This window comes from Lissotriton vulgaris, chromosome 4_1 (assembly GCF_964263255.1).
Source record: "Lissotriton vulgaris chromosome 4_1, aLisVul1.2, whole genome shotgun sequence".
NCBI classification, from domain to species: domain Eukaryota; kingdom Metazoa; phylum Chordata; class Amphibia; order Caudata; family Salamandridae; genus Lissotriton; species Lissotriton vulgaris.
This window is the reverse complement of record NC_141691.1, coordinates 542,996,993-543,014,830: the sequence shown is the minus strand read 5'-3', so window position 1 is coordinate 543,014,830 and position 17,838 is coordinate 542,996,993. Positions and strand designations below refer to the sequence as shown.

General features: G+C 35.3%; 2 protein-coding genes across 2 annotated transcripts in view; one reads left to right on the top strand and one right to left on the bottom strand.

Moving 5' to 3' along the window:
* Positions 1-17,838, bottom strand: part of LOC147722214 (rho GTPase-activating protein 6-like) — a 787,911-nt gene that overhangs the window by 651,188 nt on the left and 118,885 nt on the right. The window lies entirely within an intron of this gene.
* On the top strand, positions 3,277-16,914 carry LOC147722215 (uncharacterized). The gene is made up of 2 exons (XM_086964681.1): positions 3,277-3,381; positions 7,451-16,914. The coding sequence occupies exon 2, from the start codon at positions 7,490-7,492 to the stop codon at positions 13,946-13,948; it is 6,459 nt and encodes a 2,152-aa protein (XP_086820807.1). The 5' UTR covers positions 3,277-3,381; positions 7,451-7,489; the 3' UTR covers positions 13,949-16,914.

Here is a 17,838-nt window from a genome sequence, read left to right as displayed (position 1 = left end):
CGGTTGACGAATCTGCCTGAAATTTTCAGGAAAATGGTCTCATGGCGGTCCGGTCCTTCCCTGAAAGTTTGGGGGGGATTCGTCAAGCGGGGGCCGAGATAAAAGGGGGGTCCCAAAACGCGTTTTCCCCATGTTAATTTCCATAGGGCGGTCGATTTCACTTTTAGCTCGAACGGCTGAATGGATTTCCACCAAACTTGGCAAAATTGTAGGGACTGGTAGCCCGATGTGCCTTTGCTATGTCTCAAGATATGTGCTTCAGTGGATTTTGAGAAATTAACGTTCAAAAAAATATATATATCTATAGGCGCTCTCCGGTGCGCGCACCGGTGAGCGCTCCCGGCGCGACACGCGACTTGCGCGCAGAAAGCTGATTGGCTCTCAGTTGTCTGTAAACATTCTAAACAGTCCGGAGCGGCCGCCATCTTGTCTATCGGTAAAATCTAGTCATAAGAGGTGGCAAAAACAAAGGGTGGAATTGACCATAAGGGGGCAGGGTAGACCCCCCCTGACCCCCTAGGTTTGATATGGGGGCCATTAAAGGGCCCCGCGGGGCCTCAAATTTTTTTTTTTTTTTTTCGATTTTCGCGGGGGAAGCGCCTGGTGCGCGCACCGGGGAGCGTATCGAGGAGGGTACTATGGAAAAATAATCACTTCAAAAATTGTATGTTTATGAATTGTTTTTTTTTTTATTTTTTTATTTTATGTAAGTACCTACATGTAGGTACTAATGAAGAGACTTAAATTTAATGTTCACCATCTTCTTTGTAGACATCTTGCATGTTGTTATTGTATTTTTTGTGGTATATGGAATTCATAATATAGTCTGTCTGGAAAGGAGAAACAGATCTTTTAAGCACTCCCTGAGAATTTCTAGGGGATCATGAGTAGTCTATCCTGTTCACTTATGAAAATGAGGTGTAAAATATTCATATGAGATAATATAGTGGGAGAAAGGTAGTAACTATGAGTAAACTTACTATGTAACAGAAAAATAGTTGAACAGTATACTATAAGTCTCACTTTATATTTTAAACATTTTTGGTAATACTTCATGAATTACATATAAAAAAGAATATTGTCTGAAACAATTGAAATTATTAAAGATAAATTTATTCCTCTGATTCTTTTTCATAATTTAATAAAATTTCTAACATAATATTGTCCGGAATTTCCTCATAATTATATGTACATGATTCAATTTCTTCCAAACATTCTATAAACTGTTCATCCAAAGAGTCATCCATGAAATCAACTTCTTTTTTTTCATCTTCTGGTTTTTCCACCTTTACTTTGATAGAAGTATCATTTGCCTTATTTTCTCCTTCCATTTTCTTTCTGAAAATTGCATATAAATTAACTATATTAGTAGAGCTAGTATACCAGAGAAGCCTAACTCAATCCATAACTATTACAGAGAAGTCTATCTCTATCTCTAACTATTAAAGAGGGATAGCATATCACTAACAGAATATTTTTTAAGAAATAAACTTAACGTGTACAATATACTTCCATAATTAGAAGTTACCTTAGAGAAATTAGTTGAAGTTGTCAGTGAAATTTGTTTTCAAGTGTACTTCAGGAAGCAGTAGTCAAAATGGCTGTGTTTCCCTCTCTTCTTTTATATATATTGTTGTACTTAACCAATCAAACGTCAGGAAATAATCGTAGAAAATGAGAGATACTTTTTAATTGGTTGTAAATTCTAACATTACAAGTGTGTTTTTGTCATGTAATTTACCTCAGGATATTTAGACAGGCCTGTAGCCTAAATGTCTCAATGGAATTTCACCAAATTTGGGCAAATGGTAGGGACTGCTATGTAGTAGGGCGTATTCTATATTTGATGAAAGTGTCTCCATTGGGTTTTCCGTAAATTACTTTCCCACCTTTTTTTAACGAGCGCTTAGGGGTGCGCGCTCCTTTACGCGCACTGGCAGCGTTACGGGAGTCCTCCATTTTGTGTTTCGGAACAATCGAGACACAAGATGGAGGGTAAACAATGTTCGGAATGGATAGAAGGGGGAACTGTAGAGACTTCTTGACCCTCTAGGTTTTCTGAGGGGGGCTTAGGAGGCTCATAAACGTTAAAAAAAAAAAAAAAATTCTTTAATTTTTCGCGGGGGTAGCGCCTGGTGCGCGCACCTTTAAGCGTACCCGAAAGCGTACTTTGGTGAAAAATAGTGAAAAAAGTTAGAAAAAAATAAACGCTTTGAATGATCAGAGTTAGGGTAGCTCTGAAAAGAGCTTTTGGGTTCTGTGGTTGATTTAGGTACCTACAAGTAGGTTCCAATACACATTCTTAAATTCAGGAGGAATATTCTATTCCCCTCATCTGAGAAGTGCACTCCATCTCCTCTGTAGATGTCTTGCATGTTGTAACGCAAGTTATTATTGTATAATGAACCCATTCCATAGTCTCTCATGTAAGCAGAAACAGATTTATTTACATGTTTCCGTGCTTTCTCAAATTGTGGACCAAATTGGTTGGACCAGTTCCATTTCTGTCTTTGGCATATATTGGAATATACCAAGGCAGTGTGGGGAAAAAGTATCATCAATTGATGAAAGGTGTCCTTTAATAGCATTTCCAGACCTACCCCAGTTAATGTGCCTAGATCGTTTCCACCACAGTGCACAATTATAAGGTCAGGTTCTGGCAGATGCAAAAAGGTTTTCACCAATGGTATCAATTGGTGACATTTTAATCCTCTGTGGCCAATCCACTTGATTTCCACATTTGATAAATCAAGGTTATGAAAATTTCTGCTAGCTGCATACCTTTGAGCCCAGTGGATGTAGCTATGTCCAATAACCCAAACAGAGTACATGATGTGAGAAGGTTCTGGTCCAGTCAGATGAAGTGTGGGAATGAAATGGCAGTTGGAACAGTAGGAGTTCACAAAAAAATAATTGTGGAGTTTCTGTGCTCTTGAATCACTAGCAATGATTGGTGGATTCAGATAGTTGAAAACTGAAAGTTAGGGTGTATGGTTATGTTGTGTGAAAGAAGCAATTTGAATGGTTTAAAAAAAGTCACCAAAAGCAAAAATACCCTGTATAGGCTGCTGTATTGACAGGTCAAACATCCTTGCTGAGTTAATTTGCAACATTGTAAGATAAACTTTTGAACCTTAGAGTTCAGTTAGGAGGGAGTTGCTATGGTAACAGATAGAAAGGTTTGAGAGGGGGATGGGTGTTGGTTTGAAAATAGTGAGGGAAGAGTTTTCATTGGTTGAATTAAGGCATATGTGTACAAAGATAGAGATTTTCTATGCCAGTCTTGGTTTCAGTGTATTGAGAGCACACCTTCTCCTCTGCTAAAGAAAAATTGGTGTGTGTGTCTGACACTGTTTTCAATCTCCAAAAGCATTTCTAAAGGTAAGTAATGATTCATTTAATTTAGATAGAGATTTATTTTCTCTATGGAGAATATTTGGAAGCAGATAGTTATGTTTTAGAAGTGAAATTGTATGTTAGTATATAAGTCCTGCGCAGTGTTTTTTACATGTTATTTAAAAATCGATTTTGGGTGCAAATGAATGGTATTTTTATTTGGCCTTTTTTATGATTGCCATGTGCAGTTGATGCATGACTTTAAACATGGGTAATAAGTGATGCACTGGTGGCGCCAGGCTTTTATAAATGAGGCCCTGACTTTGTTTGATGATATTGAGTGGTTGTAGTTAGGTTCTGTGCAGTGTTTCTTACATGTTATTGAAAAATCGATTTTTGGGTGCAATTGATTGGTATATGTATTTGGCCCTTATTTATGAATGCCATGTGCAGCTGATGCATGACTTTAAACATGGGTAATAAGTGACGCACTGGTGGCGCAAGGCTTTCATAAATAAGGCCCTGACTTTGTTTGATGATATTGAGTGGTTGTACTTAGGTTCTGTGCAGTGTTCCTTACATGTTATTCAAAAATCGATTTTTGGGTGCAATTGATTGGTATATGTATTTGGCCCTTATTTATGATTGCCATGTGAAACTGATGCATGATTTTAAACATGGGTAATAAGTGACGCACTGGTGGCGCAAGGCTTTCATAAATAAGGCCCTGACTTTGTTTGATGATATTGATTGGTTGTACTTAGGTTCTGCGCCGTGTTTCTTACATGTTATTGAAAAATCGATTTTTGGGTGCAATTGATTAGTATATGTATTTTGCCCTAATTTATGATTGCCATGTGCAACTGATGCATGACTTTAAACATGGGTAATAAGTGACGCACTGGTGGCGCAAGGCTTTCATAAATAAGGCCTGACTTTGTTTGATGATATTGAGTGGTTGTACTTAGGTTCTGTGCAGTGTTCCTTACATGTTATTCAAAAATCGATTTTTGGGTGCAATTGATTGGTATATGTATTTGGCCCTTATTTATGATTGCCATGTGCAGCTGATGCATGACTTTAAACATGGGTAATAAGTGACGCACTGGTGGCGCAAGGCTTTCATAAATAAGGCTCTGACTTTGTTTGATGATATTGATTGGTTGTACATAGGTTCTGTGCAGTGTTCCTTACATGTTATTCAAAAATCGATTTTTGGGTGCAATTGATTGGTATATGTATTTGGCCCTTATTTATGATTGCCATGTGCAACTGATGCATGACTTTAAACATGGGTAATAAGTGACGCACTGGTGGCGCAAGGCTTTCATAAATAAGGCCTGACTTTGTTTGATGATATTGAGTGGTTGTACTTAGGTTCTGTGCAGTGTTCCTTACATGTTATTCAAAAATCGATTTTTGGGTGCAATTGATTGGTATATGTATTTGGCCCTTATTTATGATTGCCATGTGAAACTGATGCATGATTTTAAACATGGGTAATAAGTGACGCACTGGTGGCGCAAGGCTTTCATAAATAAGGCCCTGACTTTGTTTGATGATATTGAGTGGTTGTACTTAGGTTTTGCGCAGTGTTTCTTACATGTTATTCAAAAATCGATTTTTGGGTGCAATTGATTGGTATATGTATTTGGCCCTTATTTATGATTGCCATGTGCAACTGATGCATGACTTTAAACATGGGTAATAAGTGACGCACTGGTGGCGCAAGGCTTTCATAAATAAGGCCTGACTTTGTTTGATGATATTGAGTGGTTGTACTTAGGTTCTGTGCAGTGTTCCTTACATGTTATTCAAAAATCGATTTTTGGGTGCAATTGATTGGTATATGTATTTTGCCCTAATTTATGATTGCCATGTGCAGCTGATGCATGACTTTAAACATGGGTAATACGTGACGCACTGGTGGCGCAAGGCTTTCATAAATAAGGCCTGACTTTGTTTGATGATATTGAGTGGTTGTACTTAGGTTCTGTGCAGTGTTCCTTACATGTTATTCAAAAATCGATTTTTGGGTGCAATTGATTGGTATATGTATTTGGCCCTTATTTATGATTGCCATGTGCAACTGATGCATGACTTTAAACATGGGTAATAAGTGACGCACTGGTGGCGCAAGGCTTTCATAAATAAGGCCTGACTTTGTTTGATGATATTGAGTGGTTGTACTTAGGTTCTGTGCAGTGTTCCTTACATGTTATTCAAAAATCGATTTTTGGGTGCAATTGATTGGTATATGTATTTGGCCCTTATTTATGATTGCCATGTGCAGCTGATGCATGACTTTAAACATGGGTAATAAGTGACGCACTGGTGGCGCAAGGGTTTCATAAATAAGGCTCTGACTTTGTTTGATGATATTGATTGGTTGTACATAGGTTCTGCACAGTGTTTCTTACATGTTATTCAAAAATCGATTTTTGGGTGCAATTGATTGGTATATGTATTTGGCCCTTATTTATGATTGCCATGTGCAGCTGATGCATGACTTTAAACATGGGTAATAAGTGACGCACTGGTGGCGCAAGGCTTTCATAAATAAGGCCTGACTTTGTTTGATGATATTGAGTGGTTGTACTTAGGTTCTGTGCAGTGTTCCTTACATGTTATTCAAAAATCGATTTTTGGGTGCAATTGATTGGTATATGTATTTGGCCCTTATTTATGATTGCCATGTGAAACTGATGCATGATTTTAAACATGGGTAATAAGTGACGCACTGGTGGCGCAAGGCTTTCATAAATAAGGCCCTGACTTTGTTTGATGATATTGATTGGTTGTACTTAGGTTCTGCGCCGTGTTTCTTACATGTTATTGAAAAATCGATTTTTGGGTGCAATTGATTGGTATATGTATTTTGCCCTAATTTATGATTGCCATGTGCAACTGATGCATGACTTTAAACATGGGTAATAAGTGACGCACTGGTGGCGCAAGGCTTTCATAAATAAGGCCCTGACTTTGTTTGATGATATTGAGTGGTTGTACTTAGGTTCAGCGCCGTGTTTCTTACATGTTATTGAAAAATCGATTTTTGGGTGCAATTGATTGGTATATGTATTTGGCCCTTATTTATGATTGCCATGTGCAACTGATGCATGATTTTAAACATGGGTAATAAGTGACCCACTGGTGGCGCAAGGCTTTCATAAATAAGGCCCTGACTTTGTTTGATGATATTGATTGGTTGTACTTAGGTTCTGCGCCGTGTTTCTTACATGTTATTGAAAAATCGATTTTTGGGTGCAATTGATTGGTATATGTATTTGGCCCTTATTTATGATTGCCATGTGCAGCTGATGCATGACTTTAAACATGGGTAATAAGTGACGCACTGGTGGCGCAAGGCTTTCATAAATAAGGCCCTGACTTTGTTTGATGATATTGATTGGTTGTACATAGGTTCTGCGCCGTGTTTCTTACATGTTATTGAAAAATCGATTTTTGGGTGCAATTGATTGGTATATGTATTTGGCCCTTATTTATGATTGCCATGTGCAACTGATGCATGACTTTAAACATGGGTAATAAGTGACACACTGGTGGCGCAAGGCTTTCATAAATAAGGCCTGACTTTGTTTGATGATATTGAGTGGTTGTACTTAGGTTCTGTGCAGTGTTCCTTACATGTTATTCAAAAATCGATTTTTGGGTGCAATTGATTGGTATATGTATTTGGCCCTTATTTATGATTGCCATGTGCAGCCGATGCAAAACTTTAAACATGGGTAATAAGTGACGCACTGGTGGCGCAAGGCCTTTATAAATCAGACCCTGACTTTGTTTGATGATATTGAGTGGTTGTACTTAGGTTTTGCGCAGTGTTTCTTACATGTTATTGAAAAATCGATTTTTGGGTGCAATTGATTGGTATTTGCATTTGGCCCTTATTTATGAATGCCATGTGCAGCTGATGCTTGACTTTAAACATGGGTAATAAGTGACGCACTGGTGGCGCAAGGCCTTTAAAAATAAAGCCATGTGTTGCTATTGTATAAACTTAAATATGTTGCAATTTATTGTTTATATTGTTTGCTTTTTAACATTACTTTGTTGTTTGCTAATAGTGGTCTTTCATGTGTTTTTTTAACAGAACAACAGATTCAAATCAACTTCTGAAAAGGAAGCAAAAATGCCTTCAAGGCAAAGAAATATCAAAAATACCATACGGAAAAGGAGAACATCAACAACAGAGTTTATGGAATCCTCTTCAACAACTACTTCAAAAAACACCAGAAAAGCTTCTGGTAAGCCAATTAAGTCTTTTCTTCGCAACATATGTCGTAGGAAAAAAAATGAAATTGCTAATGTGAATATACAGAAAAAGTCAACAAATCTAAAAAGGAAAGAGAAGCCCACAAAAAATGTTTCCATTGGACCAGGAGAGAAGAGAATGGTTAGCAATAGAAGGGTAAATGTTTTTAGGGACATTCGTAGGCGAATGTTTCGCAATAGGGTAGTTTTAAATTTGCTAAAAAATGAAAAGAAAAGTAAACTAAAAGCTGCTTTTTACAAGAAAAAGAAAAGTGTAGAAAAGATTGTTGATCAGGCTTTTGAAGTTAAGAAAAAATTATTTATTTTAATAATCAATAGAATTAGGATACTTAATAAGGCAATGGATGTTTTCAAATCGAACAGTAGATGGAAAAGAATTATTAATCGGAGTAATTTTTGTGAAGTATTTTCTGGTGAATGGATGCATAGTTCAAGTTCTGAGCCTTTTTTTAATGAGGAGAGTTACTTTCAGGAAAATGATTTGGTGCATGCAGTTGACACCAGTGGTCGTGCATATGAGGTGAAAGATAGTTGTGTGATGGAAAAAGAGAAACTTGTATCTAGAGATGCAGAAGAGGTCTTAGCTGATGAAGTTTTAGGGAGACGTACTAAGGGTCCAGTGTACACATGGAAATGCAGTAGTATTTGTAGTGTGCGACAGGAATCAATTGATTTGCTTCGAAATTTCTTACGTACATATAGTAAAAAAAGTCTCAAACAAAAAATGAAGATCCTGCAAGAGTTAGATCCTTGCAGAGTGAGAGAAAGCACAGGTTTGCAAGGGCATTCACTAGCATGTCTTTCTAGAAAAGTTTGTCGGAGTGTTTTTCATCATTTTAGGATGTTAGCAGTGCATCATAATAACGTAAGGAAATTAGTGAGGAAGTTGTATTATGCAAAAAGTCCTGCACTTAAGCTTAAACAGTTAAATAGTGCTCTTTTGCATGGATCTGAAGTGGATGTGAAGACTATTTGTGAAGAAATTGAGTTTTGTTATTTTGGGAACAAAGAGGACAGTGTAGAAATAGATATAGTAATGGATGGTAATGCAGAAGATAATGGACAAATTTCAAGTATTGAAAAGTTTGATGAGGAAATTATCAAGTTTAAGGTGAAATCAAGTGAGAGGCCTAATGTAACTTGTGTGTGTTGTCGACGGACTCATTATAAAATTCAGACTAGGTTAGTTGATTTATATGCAAAAAGTGAATTGGAAAATAATAGTGAATGGGAGGATTTTGTAAGTTATTTGTTGGTGGAGAATTCTTTTGATTTGAGTTTGGATCAGCGTATTTGCACTTATTGTTTGAAAAAATTAAATGAAAATAGAATGCCTGCAAGAGCAGTTTATAATAATCTTCAGTTGATAGATATTCCTTCTGAATTGATGGATCTAAATACTTATGAATCTATTTTGATTCAATGTGTCCATCCTTTTCAGGCTATTGTTCGCATGGAGCCTAAGACAGGGAAATTGCCTCCATCAGATTTACTGAGAGGATTAAAGGGAAGAGTTGTTTATTTGCCTCTAGATGTAAAGAAAAATATTAATACAATTGGTGTAGAAAGAGTAGAAGAAGATCCTTTAGTTATTCTAGTTAATGGGGTTCCAACAAAGAGTAAGAAAATTTGGCAAGATTTAGTGGATGTTAAAAAAGTCAAGAAGGCAACGTTGTATTTAGTTAAAAACAATGAGTACTACAAACATGTAAGTGTTGGAGTAGAGGAAACAGCTACAGAAGAAGATAGTGATTCTTCAGTTGGTCAAATTGAAAAAGTTGATGTGTCTAGAACTGAAGAAATATATGAACATTATACTGTTCATCCTTTGCATTCCAAAGAAGTAATGGGAAATGCAATTGACTTGTTTCAAATGAAGGCAGCAAAAGGAAGTCCCATTAGTGTATGGGAAGAAAGTTTGGAAGCTCGTTGTTTTCCACAATTATTTCCAACAGGTTGTGGTGGACGATATGATGATCGACCAGTTCAAATTCCTGCAGCTGAATACCGGACTCTAAGATTATATGCAGAAGATCCAAGGTTTCGTCAATGCATTCCATATTTATTTCATCTACTGTTTGAAAGTGATTTGTCTGGGCTTTCTTATGCAGTTAATCATATATTAAAAAGTGGACCTCATTTGCAAAATGTATGTGCAAGGGACTTTATGGAGAAAGTTAATCTGCAAGACAGTATTTTGGAATCTCAGCTAATCAATCTCATGGCATGTCAACGTGGAACCAACGAGTATTGGTTTCGTCGTCATGGAGAATTGAAATGTATGCTAAGAAACTTAGGAACTCCTACATGGTTCCTCACTCTTAGCTGTGCTGAGTATGCCTGGGACGATTTACTTCAATTTCTACGAGAGGCAAATGAAAACATACCAAATATAGAATTGAAAACACCAGGAGAACTGTGTTCTTTAGATCCAGTGAATGTTTGCAGATATTTTAATCATAGATTTGAAGCTATGATGTCTTTTATTACCAACAAAAAAAATCCTCCCCTTGGAGAGGTTTTGGATTTCTTTTGGAGGAAGGAATATCAAGCGAGAGGTGCTCCTCATATACATATGTTGTTGTGGATTAAAGATGCACCCAAATTTGGATCAGATTCAGATGAAACAGTGATGAGTTTCATTGAAGAGTATTCAACATGTGCTGTTCCAAAATCTACTGAAGAAAACAATTTAAGGCAACAAGTTTTACGTTTTCAATCTCATCGTTGTGGAAAGTACTGTCGTCGAAAATTTAAAAACAAGGAAAAGTACTACACGAAATGTCGTTTTGCATTTCCTCGACCAGTGATTTCTAAAGGAAGAGTAAATAATTTGATGTCATCTCTACGACATACTGTGACGAGAAAATCTCCCAAAAACACATATAATTTGAAAAGAAATGAAGAATCTAAGTACATCAACGATTACAACCCAGTGATTTTGTCCATGTGGAATGCTAACATGGATATTCAGTTCGTTGCTGACAACTCTATTGCTGTGGCTCGATATGTGACATCTTACATCACCAAAAAAGAAAAGACAGAACTGAAGGAAATGTGGGAGGACATTTCACATGAAAAGAGTCTAAGCAAGAAATTATACAGTTTCAGTCTGAAGATGTTGTCGCATCGAGAAATTGGAGCATATGAATGTTCTGATCGGTTATCATCAGCAAGTCTCTATGCCAAATCAAGAACAATCATTTGGGTGAGTCTTGGTCTTGCTGCAACACGAAACCGAGTTTTGAAATCTGTACAAGAAATTGAATATTTGGCGGAAAAAGAACCAAACAGTACAGATATTTTGAAGACAAATATGTTGGATACATACTATCCAAATAGAAGTACTCACCTTGAGAACACATGTTTGTATGAAGTTCTTCAAAACTACAGTTATAAGAGGAACATCACAGAAGATATCAATAATGGAAAATATGCACTCATTGGCTATGAAGGATGTCTAGTGAAGCAGAAAAAAGGCCATTTGATTAATCATCGAAAATTGAGTTGTGAAGTTCCAGACAAAAGAGAATTTTACTATTTAGCTCTTTTGCAACTCTTTAAGCCATGGCGTACAGAAGAGGAACTACTTGGAGATTTTCTCTGTTATGAAGACTCTTTTAATGCAACTAAGGATACCATAGAATGTCCTATTTTTCTAAATTATCTGCAAATGTTGAATGAAGAAATGGAGCAAGAAACCACAATTGCTGAAGAGATAGCTAGAAACAGTTCTCAAGATAGTCAGAGTTCTACTTCATTGAGCCAGGATCCACTAGGAGGACCAATTATCCAAAATGAAGCTGCCACTGCCATGGATGAGGTGGAAAGAGCTATGGAACAAGCTCAAGAGGATGGAGTTAACTTAGAAGATTTGGTAACGCAACTAAACATTGAGCAGAAAAAGATATATGATGAAGTCACAGAGCAGATTGAACATGGATTCAGACATGAGAAAAAAGAGTGCTCATGTATATTATTTGACCCTGTCCGACTGTATGTAAGTGGAGAAGCGGGGACAGGAAAAAGTTTTCTAATTAAAGCCGTTGCAAGTTATCTGCAGAAAAGGACTGATTCACCACTGTCTTGTGTTGTAACTGCTCCAACTGGTCTGGCAGCACATAACATTAAAGGGATTACTCTACATCGTTTATTGATGCTGCCAGTTGAACATGATAATAAATTGCATTACAACAAGCTATCTGGAGATGCGTGTTCTGAAGTTTCAAGAGTCTTGAAGAAAATGAAACTTCTTATCATAGATGAAGTAAGCATGGTCTCAAATCTAATGCTTGCTTTTGTGCATTTGAGAATGCAAGAAATTCTTAAAACAGACTATGATGTGTTATTTGGAGGAAAACACATTATTGTTTTTGGAGATCTATTGCAGTTGACTCCAGTAAAAGGACAACCAGTGTTTAAAATGCTCACGCATGAAGATACCAGGAAGTCCCTTGGAAGCATTGGAAATGTTAATATATGGCTAAATTTTAAATATGCTGAACTGCTTCAAAATATGCGACAGGCCAAGGATGAAGATTATAAAAATATTCTACAAGATGTAAGAATTGGAAAAATGACTGAGAAAGGGAAAAAAGCTTTGCATAGTCGATTAATTTCAAATTTGTATGCAAATGAAAACATTCTTCCAGAGAATATTTTTAAAAAAATGACTGAGAAGAAATCTGGGATATGTTTGATGCCAACTCTGCAAGAATGTTCCATCTTCAATCAAAAAATGTTAGACTTAGAAAATGAAGAGATTGTGAAACTGGAAGCAATAGATAAAATAGAGCATATGGGTGCAACAATTGTTTTGTCAGAAAATTTGAAAACTAAATTGCATTCATTGGAGAAAAGTATTTCAAAAACAGCTGGTTTTGAAAAGACTCTGAATGTGTGTTTAAATTGTCGTATCATTTTGAGAAGGAATTTAAATGTTGAAAGCGGTCTGGTAAATGGAGCAATGGGTTATGTTGTTGATTTTGTGAATTACAGAAATAGAGATGGAATTGAATTTTTAAAAATAAAATTTGATGGCATTGAACAAGTACAACAAATAAGTCGTTGTTCTGCTAGATTTTTACTTGTAAAAGACTTATATGTTCGCCGAAAACAGTTTCCTGTTTGTTTGGCGTATGCGGTGACAATTCATAAATCTCAAGGTTTAAGTGTAGATAGTGCATTGGTGAACATTGGAAGATCTGTGTTTAAAGAGGGTATGGCATATGTGGCATTATCTCGAGTCAGAACTTTATCAGGATTGTACTTGATTGCGTGTGATGAGACAAAGATTTCTGCCGATCTAGATTGTGTTAAAGAATACAATAGGTTAAGAAGAGAGTATGCTCCACATTTGCCTCAATATCCTCTGTTTGAAAAACGTGTGGTAGGCCGAAAAAGAAGAAATGAGGATAATTGTAGTGAGGTAGTTGCAAAAAGACAAAAAGTAGAGAAAACTGTAATTGAAAACAGGAAGAAAAAGAATTGTGGAGAAAATGTTGTTGGATTTCAGTTTGAAAACAGTTCTGGTGTCAACTGCTATGCTAATGTAGTGGTTAATGTTGTTTTTTTTCTTAAAAGTTTACAAGAACAGATTGTTGAAAATCGGGATCAAAGATTGTGTGGTTTATTGAATTCTGTGTTTCAGAAATGTAGCAGTGTTACAGCACAAATAGAAAGTGTAACAGAAATTCGAAATATTTTAGATTTGTGTTCTGGTCAAGATAAATTTTCACAGAACATTCAGCAGGATTGTCAGGAATTTTTAATGTATATGTTTGGTGTTTTGGAAGATGAAGGTGTAGATGTAGATAATCTTTTCAGTCTTTCTTATCAATGGCAGCATGACTGCCACAATTGTAGTTTATCAAGTACTACTACAATAGACACTGAAAGATTTATATATTTGACTTTACCAGACTGTAAATCAGTGTCTTTTAAAAATCTAGTTAAAGCAGCAGATCATAATATGGTGTGTACCCAATGTAACTGTACAATGCTGTCCACATTATTTATACAAAGGTATGGGCAGTATATTATTTTAGTTTTCCAACGATGTAGACCTGATGGAACTAAATTGACAACTTCTATCAAAAATTTTGTGGCTTCTCAGTTATCAATTTCTGGAAGGACCTTTACAACTGAAGCTATTATTTATCATGATGGATCTTCGACCACCTCAGGACATTATACATGCTACTTAAAATCTGAAAATGGATGGAGTTACTGCAATGATTCTCATTTAACTTATAAACAACGTTTGCCTTATGACTCTACAAATTCTTATCTAGTGTTTTTAAAACCAAAGTTTTAGTAAAGGGAATTGGCCTTTGAAGACGGGAATAGTTAATAAAAGTTAGTTAGTTAGTTAGTTAATCTAATATTTGAAATTATTTATCTCATGTAGATACTTTAAGTGGATCTCAAAGTAAAAAATACTGATATATCTGACACAAATTGGCCGTGAGGAAAATGTAAGATATGATGTTGTTAGAAGTTGATGAAATCGAAGTTATAGAGCACAGCAGACTTTTTTTCACCAAAAGGACCTTCACTATCTGCAATCTCATGTAGATACTTTAAGTGGATCTCAAAGTAAAAAATACTGATATATCTGACACAAATTGGCCGTGAGGAAAGTGTAACATATGATGTTGTTAGATCTTTTTTCATAGGAAGTCGATGAAATGGAAGTTATAGAGCACAGCAGACTTTTTTCCACCAAAAGGACCTTCACTATCTGCAATTTGGTCTCACGGAAAAGTAAGTGAATCAAAGATTAGTGTACTTATATGAGATGTATGTTTGAATGGGTTTTTTTAAACACAATCTTTTAGATTGTGTTTTTTTTTTCCCGCTGTTATATGATGAAGACTTTGATCTCACTAATTTAAGTGAAATTCAATATATTCTGAGAACAGCAAAAATAAATAATGTAACATATTGTAGAAGTTATTGTGTAGTTTGCATTGTGTAATTTATATTGTGTTCACATTGTCTTATACTCATTTTCTTTTTCACCCTTATTTACCTCTCTTTACTAATTTACACTCTTTTTTCATCGCTGTTTCTTTAGTGCACTTCATTCACAACTTCTTAATCTAATAGGAACTGTCTGCATTTCCTCTGTTCCTTCCACCACTTTTTATCTTTTTCATATTCTCACAGTACCACTGCTTTAGTTTCCTAACCCTCTCTTTCTTTTTCTCCTTTTTTTTTCTTTCGCATCCATTGTACTGTAGTTCACTTAGTTCTTCCTTTTGTCTTTCTGTGTACTTACTCTCTCACTCCTGTTTTATCCATCGTTCTATACTAACTTCATTCCTTTCATCCCTTCACTCTGTTACTTTACTTCACTCACTCTCAATCATCTTCTATTCCTCTTTTTTATTTATAGTTTCTCAATCAGACTTCTCTCCTTTTCACTCATTTTTCTTTTATTTTCTTATCTTTACTGATTTTGATTTGATATCTTACATTCTTTTAGTATCTTATTTACCTTTAGGAATTTGTTCTCTTTCTATTTCTTTTTCCTTTTTTTTTCTCTTTCTACATTACTTTCTTTCTGTTTTTGTATCCTTCACTATTGCATCATTTCTTAGTAAACTTTTGTAGATTTTTAAACCTCATGAACTGTTGTTTCTATTTTATTATATATTTTTAAGAAATTATAACGTGTTTTTTCTTTTATCTTTCATAGATACAAGTTTGCATTGATTATATGGTAAGTGTGTTTACAAAATCTTTTTTGTTATCACCTTTTGTTTTATTTTCACTATTTTTCTGTCACCCTACCGCACCCCTATTTCCTTACTTTGCTTCCCTCACTTATTCTTTTGTTCCATGTTTACTTCCGACCACATTCAATTTCTTTCAGTACTTCTGCCTATGCACACTCCTTCACTTACCTTTTTTACTGGTTCACTTAGTCCCTTTGTGACAGTCCTTCTTTTACTCTCTCTCTTGTTTGTCTCTATTACTCCCCATGTGTTACCCTTATTCACTTACATGTACCCTCTTTCACCCCTTTTTACTTATATTCACTGATATTTACTTTCCCTCAATCACTGCTATTCTTTTCCTCTGATTCCGTCACTACCTGACATTCCCATACTTAACTGTCCTTCTTTTTACTTTCAACATCCATTTACAATCTCCCTTAACCTCTGCTTTAGTCTTCTTCCTATTTCTTCTTTCTTTTGCTCCCTTATTCATTTTTCTTTTCTCAGTTACTTCCTTTTACACTTTTTATCTGTCTTACTATCTATTACACAGTCCCTCCTTCATTTTTTTTTCTTTTTTTTTGTTAGTGCGCTGACGGTACGCGCACCGGTGCGCGCACCGAAAGCGAAATATAAAAAAAAATATTTTAAATTAAAAATATTATCTCAATATACATTATAGTGTTCATTTTTACAAAAACATACTTTAGCAATTCACTAAAAAACACATAGGTATGAGTCTATATAAAAAGTTAGGAATTAGCATTAAAAAAACCTATGAAATTCACTGAAAAAACCAAAGGTTTCACACCAGTTATAGTTAGGAATTAGCATTTAAAAAACCTATGAAATTCACTGAAAAAACCATAGGTTTCACACCAGTTATAGTTAGGAATTAGCATTTAAAAAACCTATTAAATTCACTGAAAAAACCATAGGTTTCACACCAGTTATAGTTAGCTGGAAATTTTACTGATATAAAACCATTGAAATTCCCACGTTATAGTTAGTCGGACTCACTATAACTTGCGCGTGCAATGCACTGCTGATGACATCACATATTACATCACTCATGACATGGTCAGTGACATCACTCATGACACCATCCTTGTGACATAGTGACAGACCTCCTTTCACTATAATGTAACCCTTGAGACACATATTCAAAAATAGAAACTGAAATTTTTAAAAAAATGGAGATACCTATATCAGTTACAACAAGCAATTCAGTAATTCCACTATCTATATACACATCCACTCATTCACCAATAGTTTTATATAGTCACTCATACATATACTCACTCATCATATGAAGTGATACACCTATACATCCTGTTACACACCGACATTCATCCAAAAGTTACTCACACACATATTCACACGTGCAGATAAACTATTGGACATCCATTTATTTGAATATAGAGTTATACACACACTTCCACCTTACTTCTATTTAAAATTACACATATTTATTCTCTTAAACAATCACTTATAGAAACACATACTTATTTAAACAGGAACTCTTACAATCTCTTACTCTCACATATACTCACTTATATACATCAATATTCATATATACTAGATTAAAACATATGTAGTTACTGATAAAGACACTAGTGAGACAGTCATTCACTCACTAACAAACACATATAGACACTCATCCACCCATACAGTCCTGTACATATGCTGTCTTCAAAACATAGAAACAGAGAGTCAGTCACTCATGCATCTATGTGCTAAGTAATACCCCCACCAAACCATATAGACACTCATACTGATACTAAGAGAAACATCTAATAACCCATATACATACGCATGTAGCTACTTACCAACACATGTAGCCACTTATACACAAAGTAAAACACTAATATATATATTTAAATATTTAAACATTACTCACTAATATTTACTTTTTCAGAAAGGCACATATTCACTGGATGGTGTCATCAGTGATGTCATGAGTGATGTCACTGACCATGTCATGAGTGATGTAATATGTGATGTCATCAGCAGTGCATTGCACGCGCAAGTTATAGTGAGTCCGACTAACTATAACGTGGGAATTTCAATGGTTTTATATCAGTAAAATTTCCAGCTAACTATAACTGGTGTGAAACCTATGGTTTTTTCAGTGAATTTAATAGGTTTTTTAAATGCTAATTCCTAACTATAACTGGTGTGAAACCTATGGTTTTTTCAGTGAATTTCATAGGTTTTTTAAATGCTAATTCCTAACTATAACTGGTGTGAAACCTTTGGTTTTTTCAGTGAATATATATATATATATATATATATATTCACTGAAAAAAACATAGGTTATAGACCATATATAGTTAGGAATTAGCATTTACAAAACCTTGAAAATTCACTGAAAAAACCATAGGTTATAGACCATATATAGTTAGGAATTCGCATTTACAAAACCTTATTTTACTCACACAAAACCATTGAAATTCCATATATAGTTAGTTGCACTAACTAT